The 22,953-nt window shown below is 41.5% G+C and overlaps 1 protein-coding gene across 1 annotated transcript in view; it reads left to right on the forward strand.

Annotated features, from left to right (window-relative positions):
- The window catches only part of LOC306970993 (neuronal acetylcholine receptor subunit alpha-7-like), a 76,524-nt gene that overhangs the window by 9,469 nt on the left and 44,102 nt on the right, over positions 1–22,953 (forward strand). Inside the window, exon 3 of the mRNA XM_079567118.1 lies at positions 616–660. Within this exon, the coding sequence (XP_079423244.1) occupies positions 616–660 (45 nt within the window). The remainder of the gene's footprint in view (positions 1–615; positions 661–22,953) is intronic.

Consider the following 22,953-nt stretch of genomic DNA (forward strand, 5'->3'; position numbering starts at 1 on the left):
TTAAGTGAGTTCAAAGCCTAGTTAGAAATCAGTAATGAATGTACAGACCTTTTGAGATTTTACTTAGATACAAATTAGCATCTAAAAGTGTCCCATGAGCTAAATGCTAAATCAAAATAAGTTAGATTTCTGCTTTTTTGTGGGGTCGGATACACATCCAATGGCCAATAAACGTCATCTTGTAAGACATTGATGATAAAGAAACCACAGAAATGATATAAATGTCATGAAACAGACAAAACATGCCTCGCCAAACTATAGTATTGCACCTGGCTTCCCTATTCATTTGTTTGGGGACAGAGAACAATGTGAACTGATTTAAAGGGACTATGCAGAGTTTAAAAATGTGTATTTTTTTTTCATCCCCCTACATGTTCCAGCCATGTGCTAATGTGTAGAGTGGGTCTAAAGTGCCATCATGCACAAGCTTAATATAGAAGCTGCAGTTATGCATAAGACCTGAGGTGGCAGTAGTGGGTATACAATAACCAACTTGCATCTAGTCTTGGGTCTGTCTAGTCATAGTTTTACATACTTCACACCACGTCCAGAGATCTTACAAAAGCACCTTTTTTTATATTTATAATGTATTTCTTGTTTTATTTTTATTTTCAGGATGAGAAGAATCAAGTGCTGACCACCAACATTTGGCTGCAGCTGGTGAGTCTCCACATCACGGTGTCCTTTTCTATTGCCTTTATCTCCCGCTCAGCTTGCATTGTCTGGCTTTGCAATGTCCCCTTGCATAATTTAGCATCTGTTTGAAAAGTCTGTGTTCGTAGAAGTTGACATTGCGCCCAAGGACAAACAAACATTATCCGAGACAAAAAATAACAGCAATAACCTGGCTGCCGCACATAATAACAGCCGCATTACTCAGCAAGAAAGTGGAGCATTTCTGTGTGGAGTTTGCATGAGCCAGTCTGCCCAAACTCAGGCTGGTTTGCAGAGTTAGGGACACTGACGGGGAGAGGAAGTCGGCGAAGCCTGGATTATTAATATGAATTCATAAAGTTGGTTAGCTGCCAGAATTAAATGGGCCAAAGACGCTGAATTAGGAGGTTGGGTGAGTTTAATGCACAGTAGGCTAAGTGCTCCTCACCAAAGCCCTGACTCAGAAATCCCAGCGCTTTGAATGACAGAGTAGCATTACGCGTGGTAGTGGTATTGGCTAAATTAAGGCACACAGGTTCGACAATAGGACATGTTCCTTTTACATATAGTTTATTTCTATGTTTTTGCTTTCTTGTTTCTGTTCGTATGTCATACTTTAGTTGATTAAACATTCAGTTGACTCATGTTTGTCCTCATCAGTCGGTTCACATTTGCTTTTCTTTTGAAGTTAAACACAGTTATTCACATTAGCTTTTTGTCTTACAAATGTTCAGAAACAAAACAAAAGACAGCAGCATGGCGACCAGGTCTACCTTAAAGTAAATTGAACAAAGGTTAAATTAAGAATTGGGCTACTTTAAAAGTCCTATATCATGCAAAATTGACTTGTTGGAGCTTTTAACCTGGTTGTAATACTATTTCCTGATCAAAAACATCCCCAGAGTGGTTTTCGGCTTCACCCTCTCCTGGAAAACAACTGACTTGTGACATTCTGACGTTTTTACGTCAAAAAAAAAATGTTGTACAACTTATCCTGGTTAAAGCAGTACTAAGTAACTTTGCCCCTAGAGGCCATAAGCGCAACTGCAGGTGTCGTAGCATGTTTTAACTTATTAATTGTTCGTGAGAGTAAACACTACGCTGACAGAAAAGGCGAAGGGAGAGAGGGATATTGTACATCCAATTACACAATGGAAATAATTTTTTTCACTCAAACTTGGCTGTAAATACTGTTTAAAGTGGCGCTAGCCTGCAGTTAGCTTTGCCCGTTAGCATGTTAGCTTCTTCTTCGGGATTCCTTTAGTGCGTATTGGTGACTCCGGTGGCAGGGAAGTTGCAATTGTGGTTTTCTGGCCAGAGACACCGGGAGAGATGAAAGACCCTCCAATCATCCCATTAATACTTGTATTAACTCCGGTGGGACTACGGAAGGGATTTATTAAGGTTAGCAAGTTACTTAGTGCTGCTTTAAGAACAATTTTAGTTCTTCTTAAATCCTGTGTCATTCCTTGACTTGGATTGCATTTAGTCCGTATAAATTGTTTACATCAGCCGACCCAGGGACTAACATTACGTAGAAATGAGGACTTAGCCATATCCTGTTTGAAATTAATGTATTATGCCACTTTCCCTGTTTAAAATGAATAATAAAATGATCAATGAAATAAGCTATACTTCCTGACCAATAAAAAGGTCACATGCTCTGATATCTTGTTGGACGCCTTTAGCTTTGATTACAGCGTACTGTGGCATTGTTCCTTTAAGCTTCTGCAATGTCAAAAAACCCAGTGTTGCATTCATTCTTCACCAAGATCCTGTATTGATGATGAGAGAGCGTGGCCACCGTGCAAAGCCTTCTCCTGCACATTTCAAAGATGATCTGGAGCCTGTGGTGCTCCCTGAACCACTCTTTCACAGTGTGTCCGATGAATACTGGCATTGTCATCTTGGATTATTCCCGTGCCATCAGGGAAGAAGAAACCCATTGATGGAATAACCGGGTCATTCAGAAGTTCAGATCGACAGCTGATCTCATTCTTTGGGCATATGTTGCTGAACCTAGACCTGACTGACAGCAGCAACCCCATTTCAGAGTAAATTGTAAGATCCAGGAGGCGAAGTTTCCATGGCAACACTTCTTAGATTACTAATTTTCAAGGTTTGGTTTAATATTTTACAATTAAAACACTCACCTCTTTAAATTGCTCATAAAAGTGAGACAACTGAGCAACGTTTTTAAGACCTCTTAATCCCAGAGCTACAAACAAAGTCTAAACTGAGATTGGTTTAGACTTCAATGCCACTTCCTCATGACAAACGTCTCGGTTTATTTACTCCCGGACTATTTTTCTTCTGCGGTTTATGGATAAAACCTCTCCCTTTGTCATCAGTTTAGATAAGCGGTCACGTCTTTGCATCCCTTCATCTCCTCCCTGCCAGCGCGCGGGGCTCCCCAAAGAGCGCCACATCAAACAAAATGGCCGCCTGGGTGTCAGTGCGTCTTCCTGATAGCTCTGTTTGTGTCGGGCTAAATTGACAGCGCCAGTAAACAGCGGGAAATGAACGGAAGCAATTTCTGACCTGTTTCCTGTAGATTAATGACTTACATCCTTCAACGCTTTCATGTGGAAATAACTTGGGCTGCACAAATAAATCGCCAAATTATAGTTATCACATAATAAGGTGCAATATCCAAACCACAATGTGATGCAAAATCCCTGCGATTTTACATCTGACAAAAACGCATTGGTTAAATTACTTAAACATGAGCAAAGGTTTGAAATTTGTAATGCTTTTCCCACTTTAGTTCAATTTTAGCCTTGTTTAAGTCCTGATTTTGTATTTTTTGAGCCATGTTTTACCGCAATTGAACTTTCTGATCAATCTAATGGAACGTTCTGTGTAGAAATGGTGATAATAATATTGCACTAGCTTAGACAGTTTTCAAACATAGCTTTTTTGTTCTCATACAATGCAGTCCTCGTTTTGGGCTTTTAAGAATGCCCAAAACGAGACATATACATATATATATATTTTTTATTTTTTCTTGCTGGTACTGTTACGTTATATGTTATATATATAGTGTTTTTCATAACAAGATCTATTTCAGTGGCATAAAAATGTCAAGTCACTTGTTCTTAAAGAGGGGGTATTATGCTTTTTTCAATCACATAGCACCAGTCTATAGCACACTACAATGATGACGAAAGCTTCTGTTGGTCTGTAAATGCGGTAAATTAGAATAACTGCCTTGTATAAAACTGCTCTCTCAAAATGGCTGTAGTGAATGTATTGAAATAGGCCTCTGTCTCTTTAAGAACCTCTGACTCTTTCCGACACGCCCCCTCCACACGCTGTCTGTGGCATCAGTGGGGAGGGGGTTCTGCTGAGGGGCAGTGGTTAGTTACTCGGCTGGTGACGAAAGCTCGGCGGCGTCTCCAGGAGGTGGGGGCGTTCCTAGGAGGACTCAGGCAAACCTATCCCTAAAATGGCCGCCATCAGAGTTTTTACAGATTACTCAAAAATACGTGAATGTGCCAAGGCAACACTTCAGGCATGTTTTTGACATAAACATGCCTGAAGACATGATAACATGATGTAAAGCTTGAAAAAGTCGATTTTGCATAATACCTCCCCTTTAATTAAATTCACACAACTTTACCTTTGTGTCACCTGTAGACTGGCAACAAATATCCAAAACAAGAATTTGCAAATGAACTCTTCATATAAAGTATATGTCAGGGGTCTCCAACAGGCGGCCCGCGGGCCAAATCCAGTCCGCGGGATTGATTCAATCCGGCCCTTGTAGAGCACACATTCCTGCGTTTGTCGAAAAAGAAAGTAAGTCTCTCGCCCATTCCTGTGCGGAGTTACGATTTTTTTTTTTAAATAACCAGAATGCTCACTCCAGCCACTAGGGGGCTTAAAGATAGAAAGGAAAGAATTCCACGCGTGTCAAGCAGAGGGCACTGACATAAGAGATAAGGATATAAACAATACATTATAATCATGTGGTAAATGGATAGTCTGTCAAAGGCTCTTGCTTTTATTTTATAAGGCCAACAGGAAGCACTCACTTCTTATTATGCCACATGACAAACATGGAAACCTCAGAAAGGTTTACCGTTGTTTGATCAAGGATTTAACACTTCCAAGACGTGGATAAACAGGAGATTTGTGACACGTTCCACAACTGCAGAGAGGGATTTAAGATAGAGAGTCGCGGATTTGTTTGCTCCTCCTTCTGTGAAGGAAAATCAGAGAAGTCAGTAGAGCCGGGTTAGCGTTTCACCATACCATACCAACTTTATTTATAAAGCACTCTAAGAACTGTACAGTTGGCCAAAGTGCCGCACACAGAAACAGATACAAATATTTACAGTAAAAAATATGAGGAAAAAAGTACAACAACAACAACAGCAGGCAACATCAATTTGCATTAAACGTCAGAGAAAAAAGGTGCGTTTTTAGTTGAGATTTGAAAACAGGTAGGGACTGGGCCTGTCTAATCTCTAATGGCAGCTGGTTCCACAGCCGCGGGCCTGCAACAGAGAAGGCTTTAGAGCATAAAGACCCACCGGAGGATTGGGCTGTCACAATAATTACTATATCGACTTATCATCCAATAAAAAGTCCTTTTGAGTCCATTTACCATTTACGTTGGCGCCCATTTCACTCCCTTAAAGGTGCATTGTGGAACTTCGCTGTATTTAGCATTTTCCGTCACGTGGCCTCTTTGATGTTTTTTGGTAGTTTGGAGAATTGCTTGTAGGTTTTCATAGCTGACGGTACATCTCATGCGAAAACTTTGAAAGATTTGATCCTGGAGTGATGTAGAAGCCACCGTAAATCAATAATGAAGGTGCCATGCTAACCCGCTAGGTCACTAAAAGATCAAATACGGACTTATACCAACTTTTTATCATATCGAAAGTCACATAATGCACTTTTAGGGCACAATATATAATGTACATCGATGGATTGATAAATACTTGGCAATAGTTTCAATGTGACTCAGGAAACTGGCTCGAAAACCTGGCAAAGTCTAAACAAATGTATTAAAAATATGACCAACCTAAATGAAAAATGTTAGCTAGAAATATCACTGCTCAGAAGCCAGAGAGTGTTGCAGAATATACAGAGTTCCTTCTCCAGCAAAACTTTGCGTGCTTTGAGCTGAAGACATTTATTGACCTTGACAAACCATCAGCAGGGTTAATCCTTATGTTGTGCTGGAGAAAGTCAAACATCAAACTGCACACAGAAAGCCCTCAAGAATCACGATAGAGCGATTCTGTTCTGCTTCATTACTGTGTATTACTTTCTCTTTTCTTGCATTTGTGTGGCGAAGCTCGGAGCAGTTGGAGACGTGTGGGTTGTGGCTCCTGTCGCAGAGTCGGTGAAGTTTTCTCCTCCCAAACTCGGCAGATGAAACAGTCTTTGTGTTTAGCGACGATGACAGAGGTTGCAGCAGTTACTCCCTTTGGGCTTTTGGGGAGCGCCTGCCTTATCGTTTCGGTGAAGGCGCAGGATTTATGCACTGGCACTACTCAAAGCACTATTATTGCACAATGGAAAGCAAGTTGAACCCTGCTGCTTGTTCAAACAATGAACAATAGGGGTGGGCCGTGATACAAGAGTGATAATGGCTTAGTGGCTTGGAGGCTTTAAACAAAGAGTGATTCTCAGACTGACCTCGATGTTCCTCAAATGGCCCGCTGTAATTATTCCTTCATGCTGTCCGCGGGGGCGTGACATCTGCGCTGTTTTGCTTTTTTTGTTTGTTATTCACAAGTACAATCACAACTATAACAGAACAATCAACCCGGACTCGCCGCGGCGTGCAGCGGTAAATCGTAGCTTCCAACAGCGCAGTACAAAATGAAAGAGAAAGTAACGAGGTGCGGGTTTGTATCTGGGGGTGTGAATCGGCAGAAGCTCCAGTCTGTAGGTTTAAAGGGACTATAAGGGGTTTAAAAATGTTAAAATTAAGTATTTTCCTCCCCCTACATGTTCCAGCCATGTCCTAATGTATAGAATGAGCTCAGACCAATGGCCGCTGGCTGCCCTGCTTTTTGACCACGAACGTGGTGGCCGCCATTGCTCCGCCATTGCTGTAGTACCTCCATATCGCCGCCAGGCCCCCATTGAAAAGCATTGGACTTTAGACACGTTAAAACCTACTTTAAAGCCTGGTTTCAATAGTTTCAAAACTTTCTAGTGCTAGCTATTCCTCCTGTGATAACACTGGGTTAATAAAAATTAATGAAACCAGGCCGGAATAGGTAGTAATAATTTATTGAAATCTTGCATAATTAATCAGGGCCTGACTCTGATTGGCTGGCTGTTTGCGTAGCTGCTGGTCGCTCGGCTAGGCTAATAGTTGGCTGCGGAGCTATGCTGCGGAGCCGCATGGTGCTAGCAGAGGCTAACTGGCTCGAGGACTTGAGCCCAACCTGCCGTCGTCGACCTTGGCTGATTTCACTCTTGGAGAAATCATTTTGAGGAAACATGGCTACTTGCAGTGCTGTTGGATGTACCAATAGAGCCCACAAAAAATGTGGCATAGGTTTTTTCCGGTAAAGTAATTCTTTTATCAAGTAATTTTCTCTTGTCTTTGTAATTACAACTTGAACTGTGCTGATGCTAGTGCTGAACTATACGAAATGTCCAAGTGAAAATATATTTTTTCATGGGAAAATATAGCATCTATGTATGACCTGTATTAGTTATTTATATTTGTAATGACTGTGGTTTTACTAGTCGTTTCGCTAGCGCATGCAGAAAGTTACGATAAAGATGAAGGTTGTGTCAATATCACGCGCATTTTAATGTTCCTTATCTTTCCATTAACCGAGCCATGAATATTATGTTTTAGATGTAGTAAGTATATTGTTGTTGGGAATTACCAATCGAGATGTATGCGTAATGCTGCTGGGATATGGGCTTGGTTCGGTGAGAAAAATGTGGTCAATAAGCGATGAAAAAGCGACAAAAACACGACATAAAATCTATGAAAACAAACACACAAAAAAGAGACAGAACGAAGAACATTGATTTGACATTCACCTAGCTTTCCAGTGAACACTGGCTGTAACCTCCTGTGCAGAAACTTTTATATTTGACTTAGCCTACCTGAAGACAGTCCGCTCAGTTTAGGCGGGTGGTAAGAGGTTAAAAGCCTAGTTCAACATAATAATGCGAAATAATATGAAAATTGTGATTTACAGATTTAAATAGAAGCATATTTTCACAAGCAACACCAATTATTTATTTTTTTTAGGTCAAAATGAAGATTGCTCGTCACTATTGATGTAAAAAAACATACTGTATATTTCAGCTGTTTGGCAATTCCAATAAACGTAGCATAAATAAAATACTGATAACCACTCCCTGATGATTTTACAAGTACATCTAAATATATACATATATATGTGTATATGTTGCAGTTTTCCTTTAGGTGATCCAGACCGGCTGGACCAGTGGGTGCTGAAGATGAGGAGACAGAATTGGGCGCCTAATTCCTCTAGTCGTCTGTGCAGTGAACACTTCCAGAGTGATTGTTTCACCAAAGACTTGGGGGTACCGAGACTACACACAAGCCTTATGAATGCATGTCTCCCTTTCTATTGGACTAAAATGTTCAGTGTAATAACTGACAATTTTTCTCTGAGGGGAGAAGATTACTTCGCCATTATTGGCTTACGTTATGTGATGGTTTGAACAGTGAATGAATGTGTAGATGACTCTTATGACAGTAACTTATCATTGAATTAGCTCTTCTCACTGAGGTGGCACGCTAGCATTGAGAGCAGAGTTTTTGCGTTGTTATGCATTGATCTGATCTTTACACTCTCATTGCTGCGTTTGTTCTTGCTTGAGCCATGTTAAATTTAGCAAATCATTGTAGCAGGCAAATGATACTCAAGAAATTTTAGTAATCAGCTTAATCATTAAATTGTTGCAGCTGTACTCTGTAACTTCAACTCAAGTGTGTATTACAACGTACATTGTATGGAATGTATTTTAATTCTTATTGTACTTATTGTTATTTTTTCAATAGGGGAGGACTGTCTTGACCAGCACCGCTGTGCCTACTATTTTCTCCTTTACCGAGGGAAAAATGCCAGAGCAAAGCCAACCGGTAGGTAAAACTAAGCAGGTAAGTGTCAATGAAAATGTTGCAGATGGGAATAACAGCAGTACTGTGTGTCTCAGTTTGTCTGACAGTGTGGTAAGTCCACTTGTCTGTGGTGATGTCAGTTGTTGTGAAGATGTTATTTGTAGTAGCAGCATTCCTGTTGAGGACACAAACACGAAAAGGGTGGATCACACCTATTCTAAGATCATAGTTGAGAGTGAATGTGATCACACCTACTTTGTTTCGGAGTCTCCCAGAAAAATCAAAAGAAAGGTGTGGCATTTGGAAGAGAAATACAATAAGGCCCGTAAAAAAATACGCTTAAAAGTGCGTCAGACAGATAGGTTAAAGGCAAAAGTTATCTCTCTTAAGCAAATGACCAAAGTGCTACAAAGAAAAATGCTCATCTCATCTGAGTGTGCTTCTTTGCTTGAAAGCCTGGATGTGGTTCCTCGTGAAATGTTTAAGAGAATCACCAAGAAGAAAAGAGCAGTGTATTCTGAGGATCTGAAACAGTTTGCCACAACACTGCATTTTTACTCACCCAGAGCTTATAGCTACGTTAGAGAAAACTTTTACAGTGCCTTACCTCATCCTTCAACCATCCGAACATGGTATAGTAGTGTCTCTGCAGATCCTGGTTTCACTGTTGCTTCATTTACTGCTCTTAAAAGTCATGTTGCAGAGCAACAGAAAGTGGGAAAGGAAATTGTTTGCTCTTTAATGGTTGATGAAATTCACATTCGTAAGCAAACAATATATGAAGGGGATCGGATTCAAGGCTATGTTGACATAGGTGCTGGTGAGTTAGAAAATGTTGTGGCTACGCAGGCACTTGTCGTCATGGTTGTGGCAGTGAATGGTTCCTGGAAGATTCCGATTGCCTACTTTTTTATCAGCAGCTTGAATGGAGCAGAGAGGGCAAACATCATTCGCGAAAGTCTTGTTAGGCTCCATGCAATTGGTGTTAGGGTTGTCTCATTGACATGCGATGGACCGTCCACAAATTTTGCGATGCTTCGCGAGCTGGGTGCAGACTTGGACATAACAAACATGAGGTCTTTCTTTTTGCATCCAGAAGATGACACTCAAAAAGTCCATGTACTGCTAGATGCTTGTCACATGCTCAAACTTCTTCGGAATACATTTGCTTCGAACAGGGTTCTGGTTAGAGCTGACGGGCAGCTTATTCTGTGGAAGTACATTGAGGAGCTCCACAAGCTTCAGCAAACTGAGGGTTTGCGTCTTGGAAATAAACTCAAAATGGCTCATATAGAATGGCGCAGTCAGAAAATGAAGGTAAATCTTGCAGCGCAGATCTTTAGTAACAGCATAGCTGACGCTCTAGACTTTTGTGAGCAGCACTTAAAATATCCACAGTTCAGTGGTTGTGCAGCCACTTCTCATTTCCTGCGCACAGTTGATGCAGCGTTTGATGTTTTGAACAGTCGCAATCCATTTGGTAAAGGCTGCAAGGCTCCTCTAAGACCAGCAAACAAGATTTGTGCCAAGGCTGTTCTTGATGAAACAGAGTCCCTTCTCCGTGGCCTGAAGACAAAGGGGAAGCATGACATATATGTTCCGGTTCACACAACACCAAAAAAGGTTGGAGTTGTGGGTTTTGTAGCTTGTTGCCGGAGTATTATGGGCCTCTATGAAGATCTTGTAGAGCAGACATCTGCCCCTTGCCGCTACCTTCTGGGTTACAAATTCAGTCAGGATCACTTGGAGCTCTTCTTTGCTGCCATTCGAGCACGTGGGGGGTTAAATGACAACCCCAACGTTAGTCAGTTTCGAGCGGCATACAAGCGACTTCTTGTGCGGCATCAGGTAAAAACTGGTACAGGAAACTGTCTTCTCCTTGACAACACACCCGTTCTTGATTCAATACCTGCAAATGTAAACCTTGCACGTAGGATGGATCTGCAACCAGTTGAGGTACATGCACCAGAAGACGACACCATCTGTGGCTTGCCTAATGTTGACCAGCTGTCAGATTACAAGGAAGCAGCTGTTGCGTACATATCAGGATTTGTTGTCAAGAAAATGAAAAACAGTCTTACCTGCATGACGTGTATACAAGCTCTCACTTCGGAAAACACAGTGCATCCTTTTACGGCAATCAAGGACAGAGGTGGCCTTCAAAAACCATCTCAAGATATTGTTTCAATCTGTCAGGCAACCGAGAGATGCTTTGTGCACATTTTGAAACGCAATGGTGGAAAACCACCTGTAGGAAAGGGAATAAGAGCGGCAATTGTCACACAGGTTCTCATGGACACTGTCGACAAGAACCTCTTTCCACAGTTGCACAGCCACATGTTCGACATGAGTGTTGAAGACAATCATCTTCATGTACTTGTGAAGATGGCTAGTTCATGGTACTGCAAAGTACGTCTGAACCATGTAGCCCGGCAACATACAGACAAAATAAAAAATGGAAAAATGCTGCGCAAAAAGCTAACCAAAACAATCCATTTCTATGGAGAATGATTTGTCTGCTGTATTGTGTGTGTTTGTATTTATGTCCATTTTGTAAATATATATTTGTTCTTTACCTTTATTCTTTTATATATGTATGGATTTGTTTTGTGAAAGCTTTTGCAGCGTGTCATTGCTTGTCATTTGGAGTCTGCTTGGACGGGACCCAAGTCATTTTGAGTGTGTCCTTGTTTGGGTATCGGTTTGTTGTCATTGCTTCTCATTTGGAGTCTGCTTGGACGGGACCCAAGTCATTTTGAGTGTGTCCTTGGTTGGGTATTGGTTTGTTGTCATTTCTTCTAATTTGGAGTCTGCTTGGACGGGGCCCAAGTCATTTTCAGTGTGTCCTTGGTTGGGTATCGGTTTGTTGTCATTGCTTCTCATTTGGAGTCTGCTAGGACGGGGCCCAAGTCATTTTCAGTGTGTCCTTGGTTGGGTATCGGTTTGTTGTCATTTCTTCTCATTTGGAGTCTGCTTGGACGGGGCCCAAGTCATTTTCAGTGTGTCCTTGTTTGGGTATCGGTTTGTTGTCATTGCTTCTCATTTGGAGTCTGCTTGGACGGGACCCAAGTCATTTTGAGTGTGTCCTTGGTTGGGTATTGGTTTGTTGTCATTTCTTCTAATTTGGAGTCTGCTTGGACGGGGCCCAAGTCATTTTCAGTGTGTCCTTGGTTGGGTATCGGTTTGTTGTCATTGCTTCTCATTTGGAGTCTGCTAGGACGGGGCCCAAGTCATTTTCAGTGTGTCCTTGGTTGGGTATCGGTTTGTTGTCATTTCTTCTCATTTGGAGTCTGCTTGGACGGGGCCCAAGTCATTTTCAGTGTGTCCTTGTTTGGGTATCGGTTTGTTGTCATTGCTTCTCATTTGGAGTCTGCTTGGATGGGACCCAAGTCATTTTGAGTGTGTCCTTGTTTGGGTATCGGTTTGTTGTCATTGCTTCTCATTTGGAGTCTGCTTGGACGCGACCCAAGTCATTTTCAGTGTGTCCTTGGTTGGGTATCGGTTTGTTGTCATAGCTTCTCATTTGGAGTCTGCTTGGACGGGGCATGTATGAAGAATGTGATCTAACCACTGCGGATTCATTCATTAAAATGGGAATGCTAAGAACACTACCAAAACATATGTGTATCATCAGAAGTGCTGCTTTTCTGTCAGTGTACTGTCTGTGTATGTTTGTCTGACGTTGTCAGTATCTCATAGAGTCTGCTTGCACGGGACCTGTGAGTCTGTCTGTATGTGTCTAATGTCAGTATCTCATAGAGTCTGCTTGCACGGGACCTGTGAGTCTGTCTGTATGTGTCTGATGTCACTATCTCATAGAGTCTGCTTGCACGGGACCTGTGAGTCTGTCTGTATGTGTCTAATGTCACTATCTCATAGAGTCTGCTTGCACGGGACCTGTGAGTCTGTCTGTATGTGTCTAATGTCACTATCTCATAGAGTCTGCTTGCACGGGACCTGTGAGTCTGTCTGTATGTGTCTAATGTCACTATCTCATAGAGTCTGCTTGCACGGGACCTGTGAGTCTGTCTGTATGTGTCTGATGTCAGTATCTCATAGAGTCTGCTTGCACGGGACCTGTGAGTCTGTCTGTATGTGTCTAATGTCAGTATCTCATAGAGTCTGCTTGCACGGGACCTGTGAGTCTGTCTGTATGTGTCTAATGTCACTATCTCATAGAGTCTGCTTGCACGGGACCTGTGAGTCTGTCTGTATGTGTCTGATGTCAGTATCTCATAGAGTCTGCTTGCACGGGACCTGTGAGTCTGTCTGTATGTGTCTGATGTCAGTATCTCATAGAGTCTGCTTGCACGGGACCTGTGAGTCTGTCTGTATGTGTCTAATGTCACTATCTCATAGAGTCTGCTTGCACGGGACCTACAAATAATGTTTTTTTGTTGTTGTGAAATTCATCTGCACATTTTCATTGTAATTGAATTTGTAGATAGTTTAATAGTTTTTTTAATATTAAAATTAGATCCTTCTGTACAAATAAGACAATAATAAGCCTCTTAACCCCCTCCCCGTTAACCAAGTATCGCCTGATTTTAAAGGACTGGGCCACCATTTTTACATACTGAGATATGTTCGTACCTTAGCTACTTTGCGAGTACTTTAGTACCTGTCTGGTCTTCTCATGTGCCCTTCGGTCACATAAACACAGCACAGACAGCGTTTGCATTTAGCCTCTCCTCCTCTCCACTATAGCTCAAAACCATGTTTTCCCTCTGTAAATATGGTGTTACACTATAAAGTATAATTACACAAAATTAAACTGTGGATTTTCTAACCTGACAATAACATGAACTATATTTTAAGGTGTAATAATACTAGGAGTGTTTTGTCAACCGCACAGAGTTCCCCTTTTTATCCACTTACAAAATCCACATTGTTTAAGTTTGTGTAATTACACTTGGATTGTGTAACACTTCACGTAACCATATGCAAATAGGTAAAACGTGGAAGAGCATCTATCTTGACCTGGTTTGGAGTGTGGTGGAGAGGCTAAATGCAAACGCTGTCTGTGCTGTGTTTATGTGACCGAAGGGCACATGAGAAGACCAGACAGGTACTAAAGTACTCGCAAAGTAGCTAAGGTACGAACATATGTCAGTGTGTAAAAACGGTGGCCTGTTCCTTTTAAAGAAGCTGTTAGGGCCAAGCCGAACTGGAGAACATCTGCTTGGTTCAGGTGGAGGTTAAGAGGTTAAAAATCTAGCAATACATTTTTTTTTTCTTGTTTACTGTTTCACTATAGTGGGTCTTAATTGTATATAGTTATTACTTGTTTTATATACCTCCATACTACCACTGGTTTTATAATTAAGTGTACATATCAAATTCTAAATGTTAGTTTTTTTCTTAAATTTATTTCAAAAAATATTAAAAAAAAAAAAAAAAAAAATATATAAAACATAAAACTGTACTATGAAAAATGTTACGTTCATAATGTTTATATTCCAGTCCATTTTTGCTGCTCTGTTTGTTTCATGTTAAGTTTGCCCACTGTAGTTTCCATTCATGTTTAATGTCATTTGTGTTGTGGCGTGTTTTTTGCGTGTCATTTTAATTTTGTTTTTTTTTTGTTTTTTTCCCTTATGTTAAATGTTTTAATTTCAAATTATTTGTCTCGTCTTTTATGTTCCCACTCGAGGCCTGCACCTTGTCGTGGTGAGTGGGCTTGCTACTAAGCCAGGCCAAATAGCATTTTAGTGGTTGCATTTTAATGTAAAGTGCACTTTAAACCAGTCTTTTAATCAATGTTTAACATACAACTACTATTCATGACCACTTACAATACTCAATACAAATGTTAGATTTTTAGATTTCTGGTTTGATTTGTTGTTGTGTGCTATGATATGCATGTACACTTTACATTTCAGCATTGCTGTGTGTAAATATGTTTTCTCTTTAAAGCTATGCTGGATTCTTCCACACCTGGAGTGAGATACGGATGGGACATTTGCCTGCACTGCTCAGAGATGTTACTGTATTTTTCAGAATTTACATTAAGTGTTTATAAATAACACATTGTCATGACATGGTGTCACACCTCAGAAGAAAAACTACTTATATATATATAGTGCCTTTCACATAGTCTCAAAGCACTTTACAAGAGACACATGGTGGTGGTCAGTTTCCCCTCAGGGAGCATGACAGAAATGCTGTCGCAACTGCGCACATCTGCGCCAACGGTCCCTCTGACCACCATGCATTCACACACACATCGTTCAATCTTGCCTATTGTACTTTTGAGAGATTGAGAGATGATCACCATAGACATTGAATTAACTTTAACCATTTGGGAACACCAAATGGGTGGAAGATGCGTTACGTGAACTTTTTTTCTACAATTCATGGAAATTCTGAAAAATAATGAGATTGAGGCTGAAACACACTTGTCAAACCTACATTAGAAAGGTCAATACTGTTGTGTTTAGTTATTAAGTCTTTGAAATATGTAGGCTATGCGTAGTTACATTTTTATGTTTTGCTCTATGAAGCTTCTGCGCAGATTCAACCTGGAAGATCTGTCAGCTGCATTCACTCATCGCCTTCTAACCGCCAGCTCTTCTCCAATCATCCAATCACAGTGCCAGCTCAAGCCGTGCCTTGACGTCAGCCAATCATCAGTGTCTGACTCCTGCTCCAGCCACTCATCACCCAGGTTCCCCTTCTTAAGGTTCCTGGTCAATCACTCCACCATTTCCCAGCCATTCTACGACCTGTTCTCTCCTCTGCTTGTCATGGACTTGCTGGATCTCGTATTCTACCACCACCTGTGACCAGACTTTTGGTGGGGGGGGATTATGGCAATAATTCATCAACGCTGTGCATTTCATATCCTTAACTAGATGTTACACTGAGGTCTGAGCTCCAATCTTGATTCATGTTCAATAAACTGTCCAAACACATTGTCTGGTCTTTCCAGTTTTCAATATCATTTTGACTTTTGACCTATGAGCCAAAGTAAAACATTTTTTAGTTATAAGATGTTACTTAAATGTTTTTGCCTTGTCTGTCCATTAGTAACATGTGCTGCAAATTCCCGTTCATAATCTTGCTCATAAGACATTCTATGATTTGGGTATTAAACAATAATGCATTCTTGCGCTCTCAATTTAAAGCTTTAACTTACTTACATACTTTACATTTTTGTGACATGTTGCAGCACATTTGTTCTAAATGTGGTCAAATTAGGGGTGGGTAATATTGAAGAAATAGAATGATTGTGACTAAACATTATTTCATATTGATAAATAATTAATATATATATATGTATATAAAAAATACACATTGAAGACAAAGTATATTCATAACTGAGATAATCTATAGTCAACTTGTATTGTAAATTTTCCACGTGAGCAAACACTATGAAGATGATCCAAGTTTGTGTCTACAAGATGCCACCAACTTGACACCACCTATGGGCAAAATGGTTAGCATGATGCTTGCCGGTAGCCTCAATCTTCTGTCATCACAGAGGAAAACGTTGGATCTGCAGAAATGTGTCATATTTGACAGAAGGTGCCAAGGATGTTGTCCAACATGTAATAAAGCTATTAACATAACCTTTACCAATGATCAATTCAAAGATGTAAACTGTTTGAGGAGTAAAATTCTTTGTTAATAAGTGGGAGAAACAGACTTAACCAACTTAACCTTTATTACAAAAAAATAAATAAAAAATTATGGGCATCAGGGCGGGATCTTCACTGTAGACTCGACTGCTCCAACAGTCCGACCCTCAGCTCCAGCTGTGTCAGGATATTGGCAACAGCCATGCATGGCATACACCCCTGAGAGCTGCAGAGGTGCGAGGAAAAGGCCGCAAGATTGTCAAAAGGCATGCCTATATTTATTATAAAAACAACATTAGACAAAACAGTAGGTGCTTTTTTAAATAAAAAAGGCCAAAAAGCCTGCTTCAAAGGCAGTGACAATGACCAGCATGTCAAGGCGTTTGAAGCAGGTCTTTAAGACAGACAACTAAACTATTTATGAAAATGTCATAACCCCTAGGGGAGAAATGAACTTGGTCTATGAAAAGCGCCTCATTGTCATGTCTAATGTCGGGGTGTGCAACAGTCACACCACCAACGTTTACAATAAATGTAGCCATAACACTGTTGACAAACTTGCGGGCCTTCTCGAGCTTTGCCGGGTTTGCTCCAGCCCTATACCCGCGCCGCTGGGGTATAGCAGATAAAATAATCTGCATCCCAGGGTGCAGGCGATGGAGCTGGAGCAAGTCCTCCTTCATCGCATTGACGAGTTTGACACTGGGCAAGAAGCCCAGGTCATTCCCGCCGCAGTGAATCAGGAGGACATCCGGCACAGCTCGTCCTCGCAGGGAGTCGTTGAAAAAGGGGACCAGCCTCTCCCAACGAAGGCCACCCCAGCCAAACCACAGAACTCGTGCATTGGAGAGGCTGAGGTGGTCCATCCCTCTCTCTACAGCTCTCTGGTTTGCACGCCGTACATGGCTGTCACCAATGATCCACACTATCTCTGCAAAACACAAAAACAGTTCATATTTAAAACACTAGCAAAATTAACTTAATTGATAACTCACTATTTTTATCAAATGTTATTACATTACACTGAACACATGATTTACTTACTGGGCTTGGAGGCAGGCTGGTGGGCAGGGGCGGGTTTGAGGCCAGTGGCCGGCTTGGTCAGCTCAGGATCTATACAATCCAGTACAAATACTTTGTTACTTCAACTGCACCATTTTTAATGCTAACAATATTCTCTATATTTTCAATGATTGTCATCATAAAACTATGACCAGAGATGCTTTACTTACTTTGCTTGGGGCCAGGCTGGCGGCTTGTCCCAGGCTTGCATGCGTGGGGCTGGCGGGGGACCCGCTCAGGTTGGCGGCCATCAGGGTCTGAACAATCCAGATGACTTTGTTACTTCAACTGCACCATTTGTAATGCTAACAATATTCTCTATATTTTCAATGATTGTCATCATAAAACTATGACCAGAGATACTTTACTTACTTTGCTTGGGGCCAGGCTGGCGGCTTGTCCCAGGCTTGCATGCGTGGGGCTGGCGGGGGACCCGCTCAGGTTGGCGCCCATCAGGGTCTGAACAATCCAGATGCCTTTGTTACTTCAACTGCACCATTTGTAATGCTAACAATATTCTCTATATTATCAATGATTATCATTATAAAACAATGACCAGAGATGCTTTACTTACTTTGCTTGGGGCCAGGCTGGCGGCTTGTCCCAGGCTCGCATGCTTGGGGCTGGGGGACCAGCTTAGGTTGACGGCCATCGGGGTCTGAACAAGAGTACTTCATTACCAATCTTTACCTCTTCTAAAATGCAGTATTCCTGGGCTCAAGCGTAAATGTACTTACTGTTTTTCTTCTGGCTATTGTTCATGTCTGGAGAATAGAATTTAAATCATTATTAAATTACAATTATTACTGTATTATTACTTCATTCAGAGCGGCACACGCCAGAGGCACTTTCATTCACATGCCTTCTACAGTACACAGAACGCACTTTTCATACAGGGAATTTAATGCTTGACATATTACACACATTTCAACATATTGCAGATTAGAAGAGGCTAATACAAATCCCCCAATAGCCTTTACATACATTTTGTCTGACAGCACAACAGTCTGTACTTGTAGTGTTTTTTATCCAATTCTCTTCGATATCACATGGTGATAATTCAGTTTAAATTGCTATATTTCGTGGACTTTAGATATAGTAACACTACCTGTTAATAATTATATCACGTTACGAGTTCTTACCTTATGTTTTTTAAAGCCGTCGGAGGAGCGTGTGGTGCGTGGTGCGTGGTGGTGGTAGCGGTGGTAGCTGCTTCAAAAGCACGGAGCTATTAGCCTTTAGCTTAGCTTAGCTTAGCTAGCCAAGTTTAGCATCAGAGCTAAAGCGCGGGAGCAGAATGGGCGCGATTACGACCGAAGTACACGCCCCACAAGGGCCGAGTCCACAGTGAATATCCCGCCCTGATGTCCTTTTTAGGAACATGCTTCGTCAGAGCTGGGGAGGAGGAGTCTGTAAATCCGCCATTAATTCCCCCACGACCGTGGTCATTTTCGTAAACGGGGAGGAGTGAGCATAAGACGTCCATTATTTTCTACAGTCTATGGCTCAGACCTGTTCACCACAACTGCCTCTAAAATCCTGTACGGTCACTCAAAAATGTGTCACTTCAGCCCGAATTGCCGTCATGCACGAGCTTAATATAGAAGGTGCAGTTACACATATGGCCTGAGGTGGCAGTAGTGAGTATAAAATGGCGAACTTGCTTCCAGCCCCTTTAAACACTGACGCGGCGGTCCCCAACGCCTGAACATGAACACGTATCAAAGTTTTTGTCCTTTTTTTAAGTGCTAATCTATAAATTAAGTACACACAGTTAAATAACTATTGCAAAAACATTCTAGATGCAAGTTTGCCATTTTATCCTCACTACTGCCATCTCAGGTCATTCGTGTAACTGCACCTTCTATATTAAGCTCGTGCATGACGGCACTTCGGACCCGAATTAACACCTTTCTGAGTGACAGTTAATGATTTTAGAGGCAGTTGTGGTGAACAGGTCTGAGCTCATTCTACACATTAGGACATGGCTGGAACATGTAGGGGGAGGAAAATACATCATTTTAGCATTTTTAAACTCTGTATAGTCCCTTTAAGCCAGGGGTGTCCAAAGTGCGGCCCGGGGGCCAAATGCGGCCCTCAGACCAATTTTTGGTGGCACTCTGCCTTCTTGCTGAATCGTACACATCATCAGAGATAGTCCTTTTTATTTGAAATGTAATAATACTACACAATTCTAACCAAACAACTAACCTTTTACTGTGAGACAGAGCTGGCATGAAGGTTTTGAGCAGAAATAAAGGTGTGGGACGCAATTTAAACCTCTGCTAGTCAAAGGTTTTGCGGCACTAACCACCGATCTATGGCCCTTCACCCTGCGTACGCTTCAGTATGCGGCCCCCCATGAAAAAAGTTTGGACACCCCTGCTTTAAGCCCTATAAGCAGTCTACAGTATAGGTAAGGATTAAACAACGAGGAGCCGTGCAGAAATTGTGGCAAAAATAAGAAAAAAAATGTGTTGGGGGAAATTGTGGCAAAAAAATATATATTATTAAAAATGAGGGGGCAAAATAATAAAAAAAGAGTCTCTTCCTTTAATGCTGTCCCTGAATCAACAGCATCAAAACGTGGATCTAAAGATACATGATTTTTTTTTGGGTGCCTGCTTTCGATAATTTCATTTTTTTGAAACCTGTGCAGAATTTCTACCAAAGCTGCAGCTGAATGTGTTTTAGACCAGATATTTGGTATTTTTGACGAATTTGCAGTAAAAAGATTTAGTAATTTCACTGTTTTCAACTGAATTTTGATTAATGCCTGTTGAAATCCCAATGTTCAAATCCCAATTTTTTTTTTTTTACGGCCTTCATTGTGGTACAGATAATAATGGCTCGCCTTGTGGTTAAAATCGACATAACTAAATGTATGACTGACAATGAAAGCACTGGTAGTTGTGTCGTCACATTTGGGCCTCGTCCTGATTCTGTTTTAACGACTGCGTCAGAGTCAAGTCTCAAGACTTTATTCTCCGAGATTTCCCCCGCTCTGCTTTTGAAGCGCCCGACATCAGACACTTCACCTGCTCATCTAAAATACACAAAAGGATAAAACCTCTGGGACCTGAAGGTTTTCATGTCTGTGAGGTGGCACTTTTGGGAGCACATCTGTGGAAAACTAACTTTATGGATTTAAATTAACGTTGACTTTTGCTTTGATTAACTGTTCATTACCATTGCATATGCCGACAGTGCTTGTGATTGAATGTTTCAAATTAAATTTTGCGGTTGAAACCTGCCTGGGAACTTGGAAGCATTCACCAAAAATAACAAGAGCTCAAAACAAAACAAAACTTAAAGCAGTACTAAGTAACTTGTTTACCTTAGTAAATCCTTTCCGTAGTCCCTCTGGGGGTAATACAAGTGAAAATGGGATGATTGGGGGGTCTTTCATCGCCCCCTGGAAAACCATGCTTGCAGCTTTCCTGCACCGGGTCAGAGCCACCAATACACACTAATGGAATCACAAAGAAGACGCTAAAAGGCTAACGGGCAAAGCTAACTGCTGAAATATCTATTTGTGTAATTGTGTAATTGGATGTACAATATTCCTCTCTCCCTTTGTCTTCTCTGTCAGCGTAGTATTTACTCTCACGGACAATGAATAAGTAAAAAAGAGTGAGGGAGTTCAGCTTCCCGATGGAACCGGGGTACGAAACTGTTCCTCAGTCACCTGGAACTGACCCGTAGATTCCACAGTCTCCTCCCTGATTACATTAGATGCAAAAGAAAAAAATGTCTCACCATGTTATACACTAGAGATGAGCGGGTCGACCCGAAACCCGCGGTAAACCCGCAGGGCCCGCGGATTCAGTCGGGTCCGGTACCTCAAAATTACGCCAAACTTCGGGTGCGGGTGGGTCGGGTTACAAAGCGCACTTTTTTTTTTTTGTCCTTATATTGTTGGCTTACTACATACAGTGCATTCTTATCCATAAATGCCACTAAAGTCGACTGTGTTTAGTTGAATGTTTAGTTTTAAGGGGTAAACGTATCATTAGCATGTTTAGTTTAGATGTCACCTGGCCTATCGCTTCTGTTTGACTTTGATCACCGCTACAAATGCGTCACAATAGCCGTGCCCGAGCACATAATGACACGCACATGTGATGATAGTAATGCATCAACAAGAAGCAAGGTAGAACTAAAATAAAAGACACAGCATCTTACTAACCTGAGGACAGCAACTTCGTTGCGTCAGGTAAAGCTGCTCCACTTTAGTCCAAACTCCGTTTACTTGACAGAAAGACTCGTCCATGACGTGGTGGAAGTAAAGTCTCATGATAGTTTCTGCTCCTCGTTTCCTGATAAGTCCATTCGCGATTTCAAAGGTTCCTCAGCGGTGCAGTAAGTAGCAAAACAAAGCATCAAGTGCTAATTCTCCTGTAAACTCGGCCTCACGTGACGCGCTCCCGTGACGCGCTCCCGTTTGAGTGATATCCAGCTGCAGCGTGACTCATGCAGCAGTTTTTTAATGTGTGCGGGTCGGGTCGGGTCGGCAAACTGAGAGGCTTTTCTCCGGGTCGGGTGGGTCAGGTTTAAATTACAGCGGGTCGGGTTGGTACTGGTCAGAAAAAAAGCTGACCCGCGCATCTCTACTATACCCCATGTGACAAATGACCCCTCAGTTTTTGGGACAAATAGCCCCGAGTGTCCACTTTACCAACAAACCGATTAAGCACGTTAGCTCTAAAACGGTTCAAATCGAAGCTAACATCTCTGTCTTTTGTTTAAGGCACAGACTAAAGGAAAGCTCTCACTACAGAAATGACCCAAACATTTATGCTAGTGTAGTCTAGTGTGGCTATGAAAAGCAATGTGACAAATAACCCCGTGTGACAAATAGCTCCGGTTTCCCCTATTATGGAATGTGCCTGGAATTTTTAACAATACAATTCCAAGCTCTAACCGGGTGTACACTGGCCGTCGGCAACAAACGATCGTTATGGGAAAAAATCTTAAGTTGTAGCTCAAAATTACATCATACAGGCAGACAGGGGACAAAGATTTAAAATAGAACCGTTGTACGACCAAAGACGAGCTGTGACCGACATCAGGCAGTGTCTGATATAGTGTCTGATATATCAATGCTGCAGCCTCATCACAAGCCACAGAGGACAGCCATTAAGGGGTTAGACTCAATCACATTAAAGCAGGGGTCGGCAACGTCAGGCCCGGGGGCCAAATTCGGCCCTCCAGCATAAAACCTTTGGCCCCCAAGAGAATTTTGAAGATACATTTATTCATAAATCAAATACGAGAAAAGGACTTTAAAATGTGAAAAATACTGTCAATATTTCACATTTCCCAGAAAAACACCGCATTAGGTCATATAGTATGAGCAAAACTTACATTTGTAGAAAAAAGGTGCTTTACTTTGAGCTACAATTGTGAGTTTAAGCCCTTGGCGTTATTGAAATGAAGAAAAAAGGCCGTCCATGACACAAACTTGCCTACCCCTGCATTAAAGCCTAAAGCTGCTATGACGAATCTTTGTTCGTATCTGCCATTGTCTGTTTACAATCGCCACATCTTGCAATGTGACGTTGAAAAATCTTA

The sequence above is a fragment of the Gobius niger genome (genome assembly GCF_951799975.1).
Source record: "Gobius niger genome assembly, chromosome: 12".
NCBI lineage: Eukaryota > Metazoa > Chordata > Actinopteri > Gobiiformes > Gobiidae > Gobius > Gobius niger.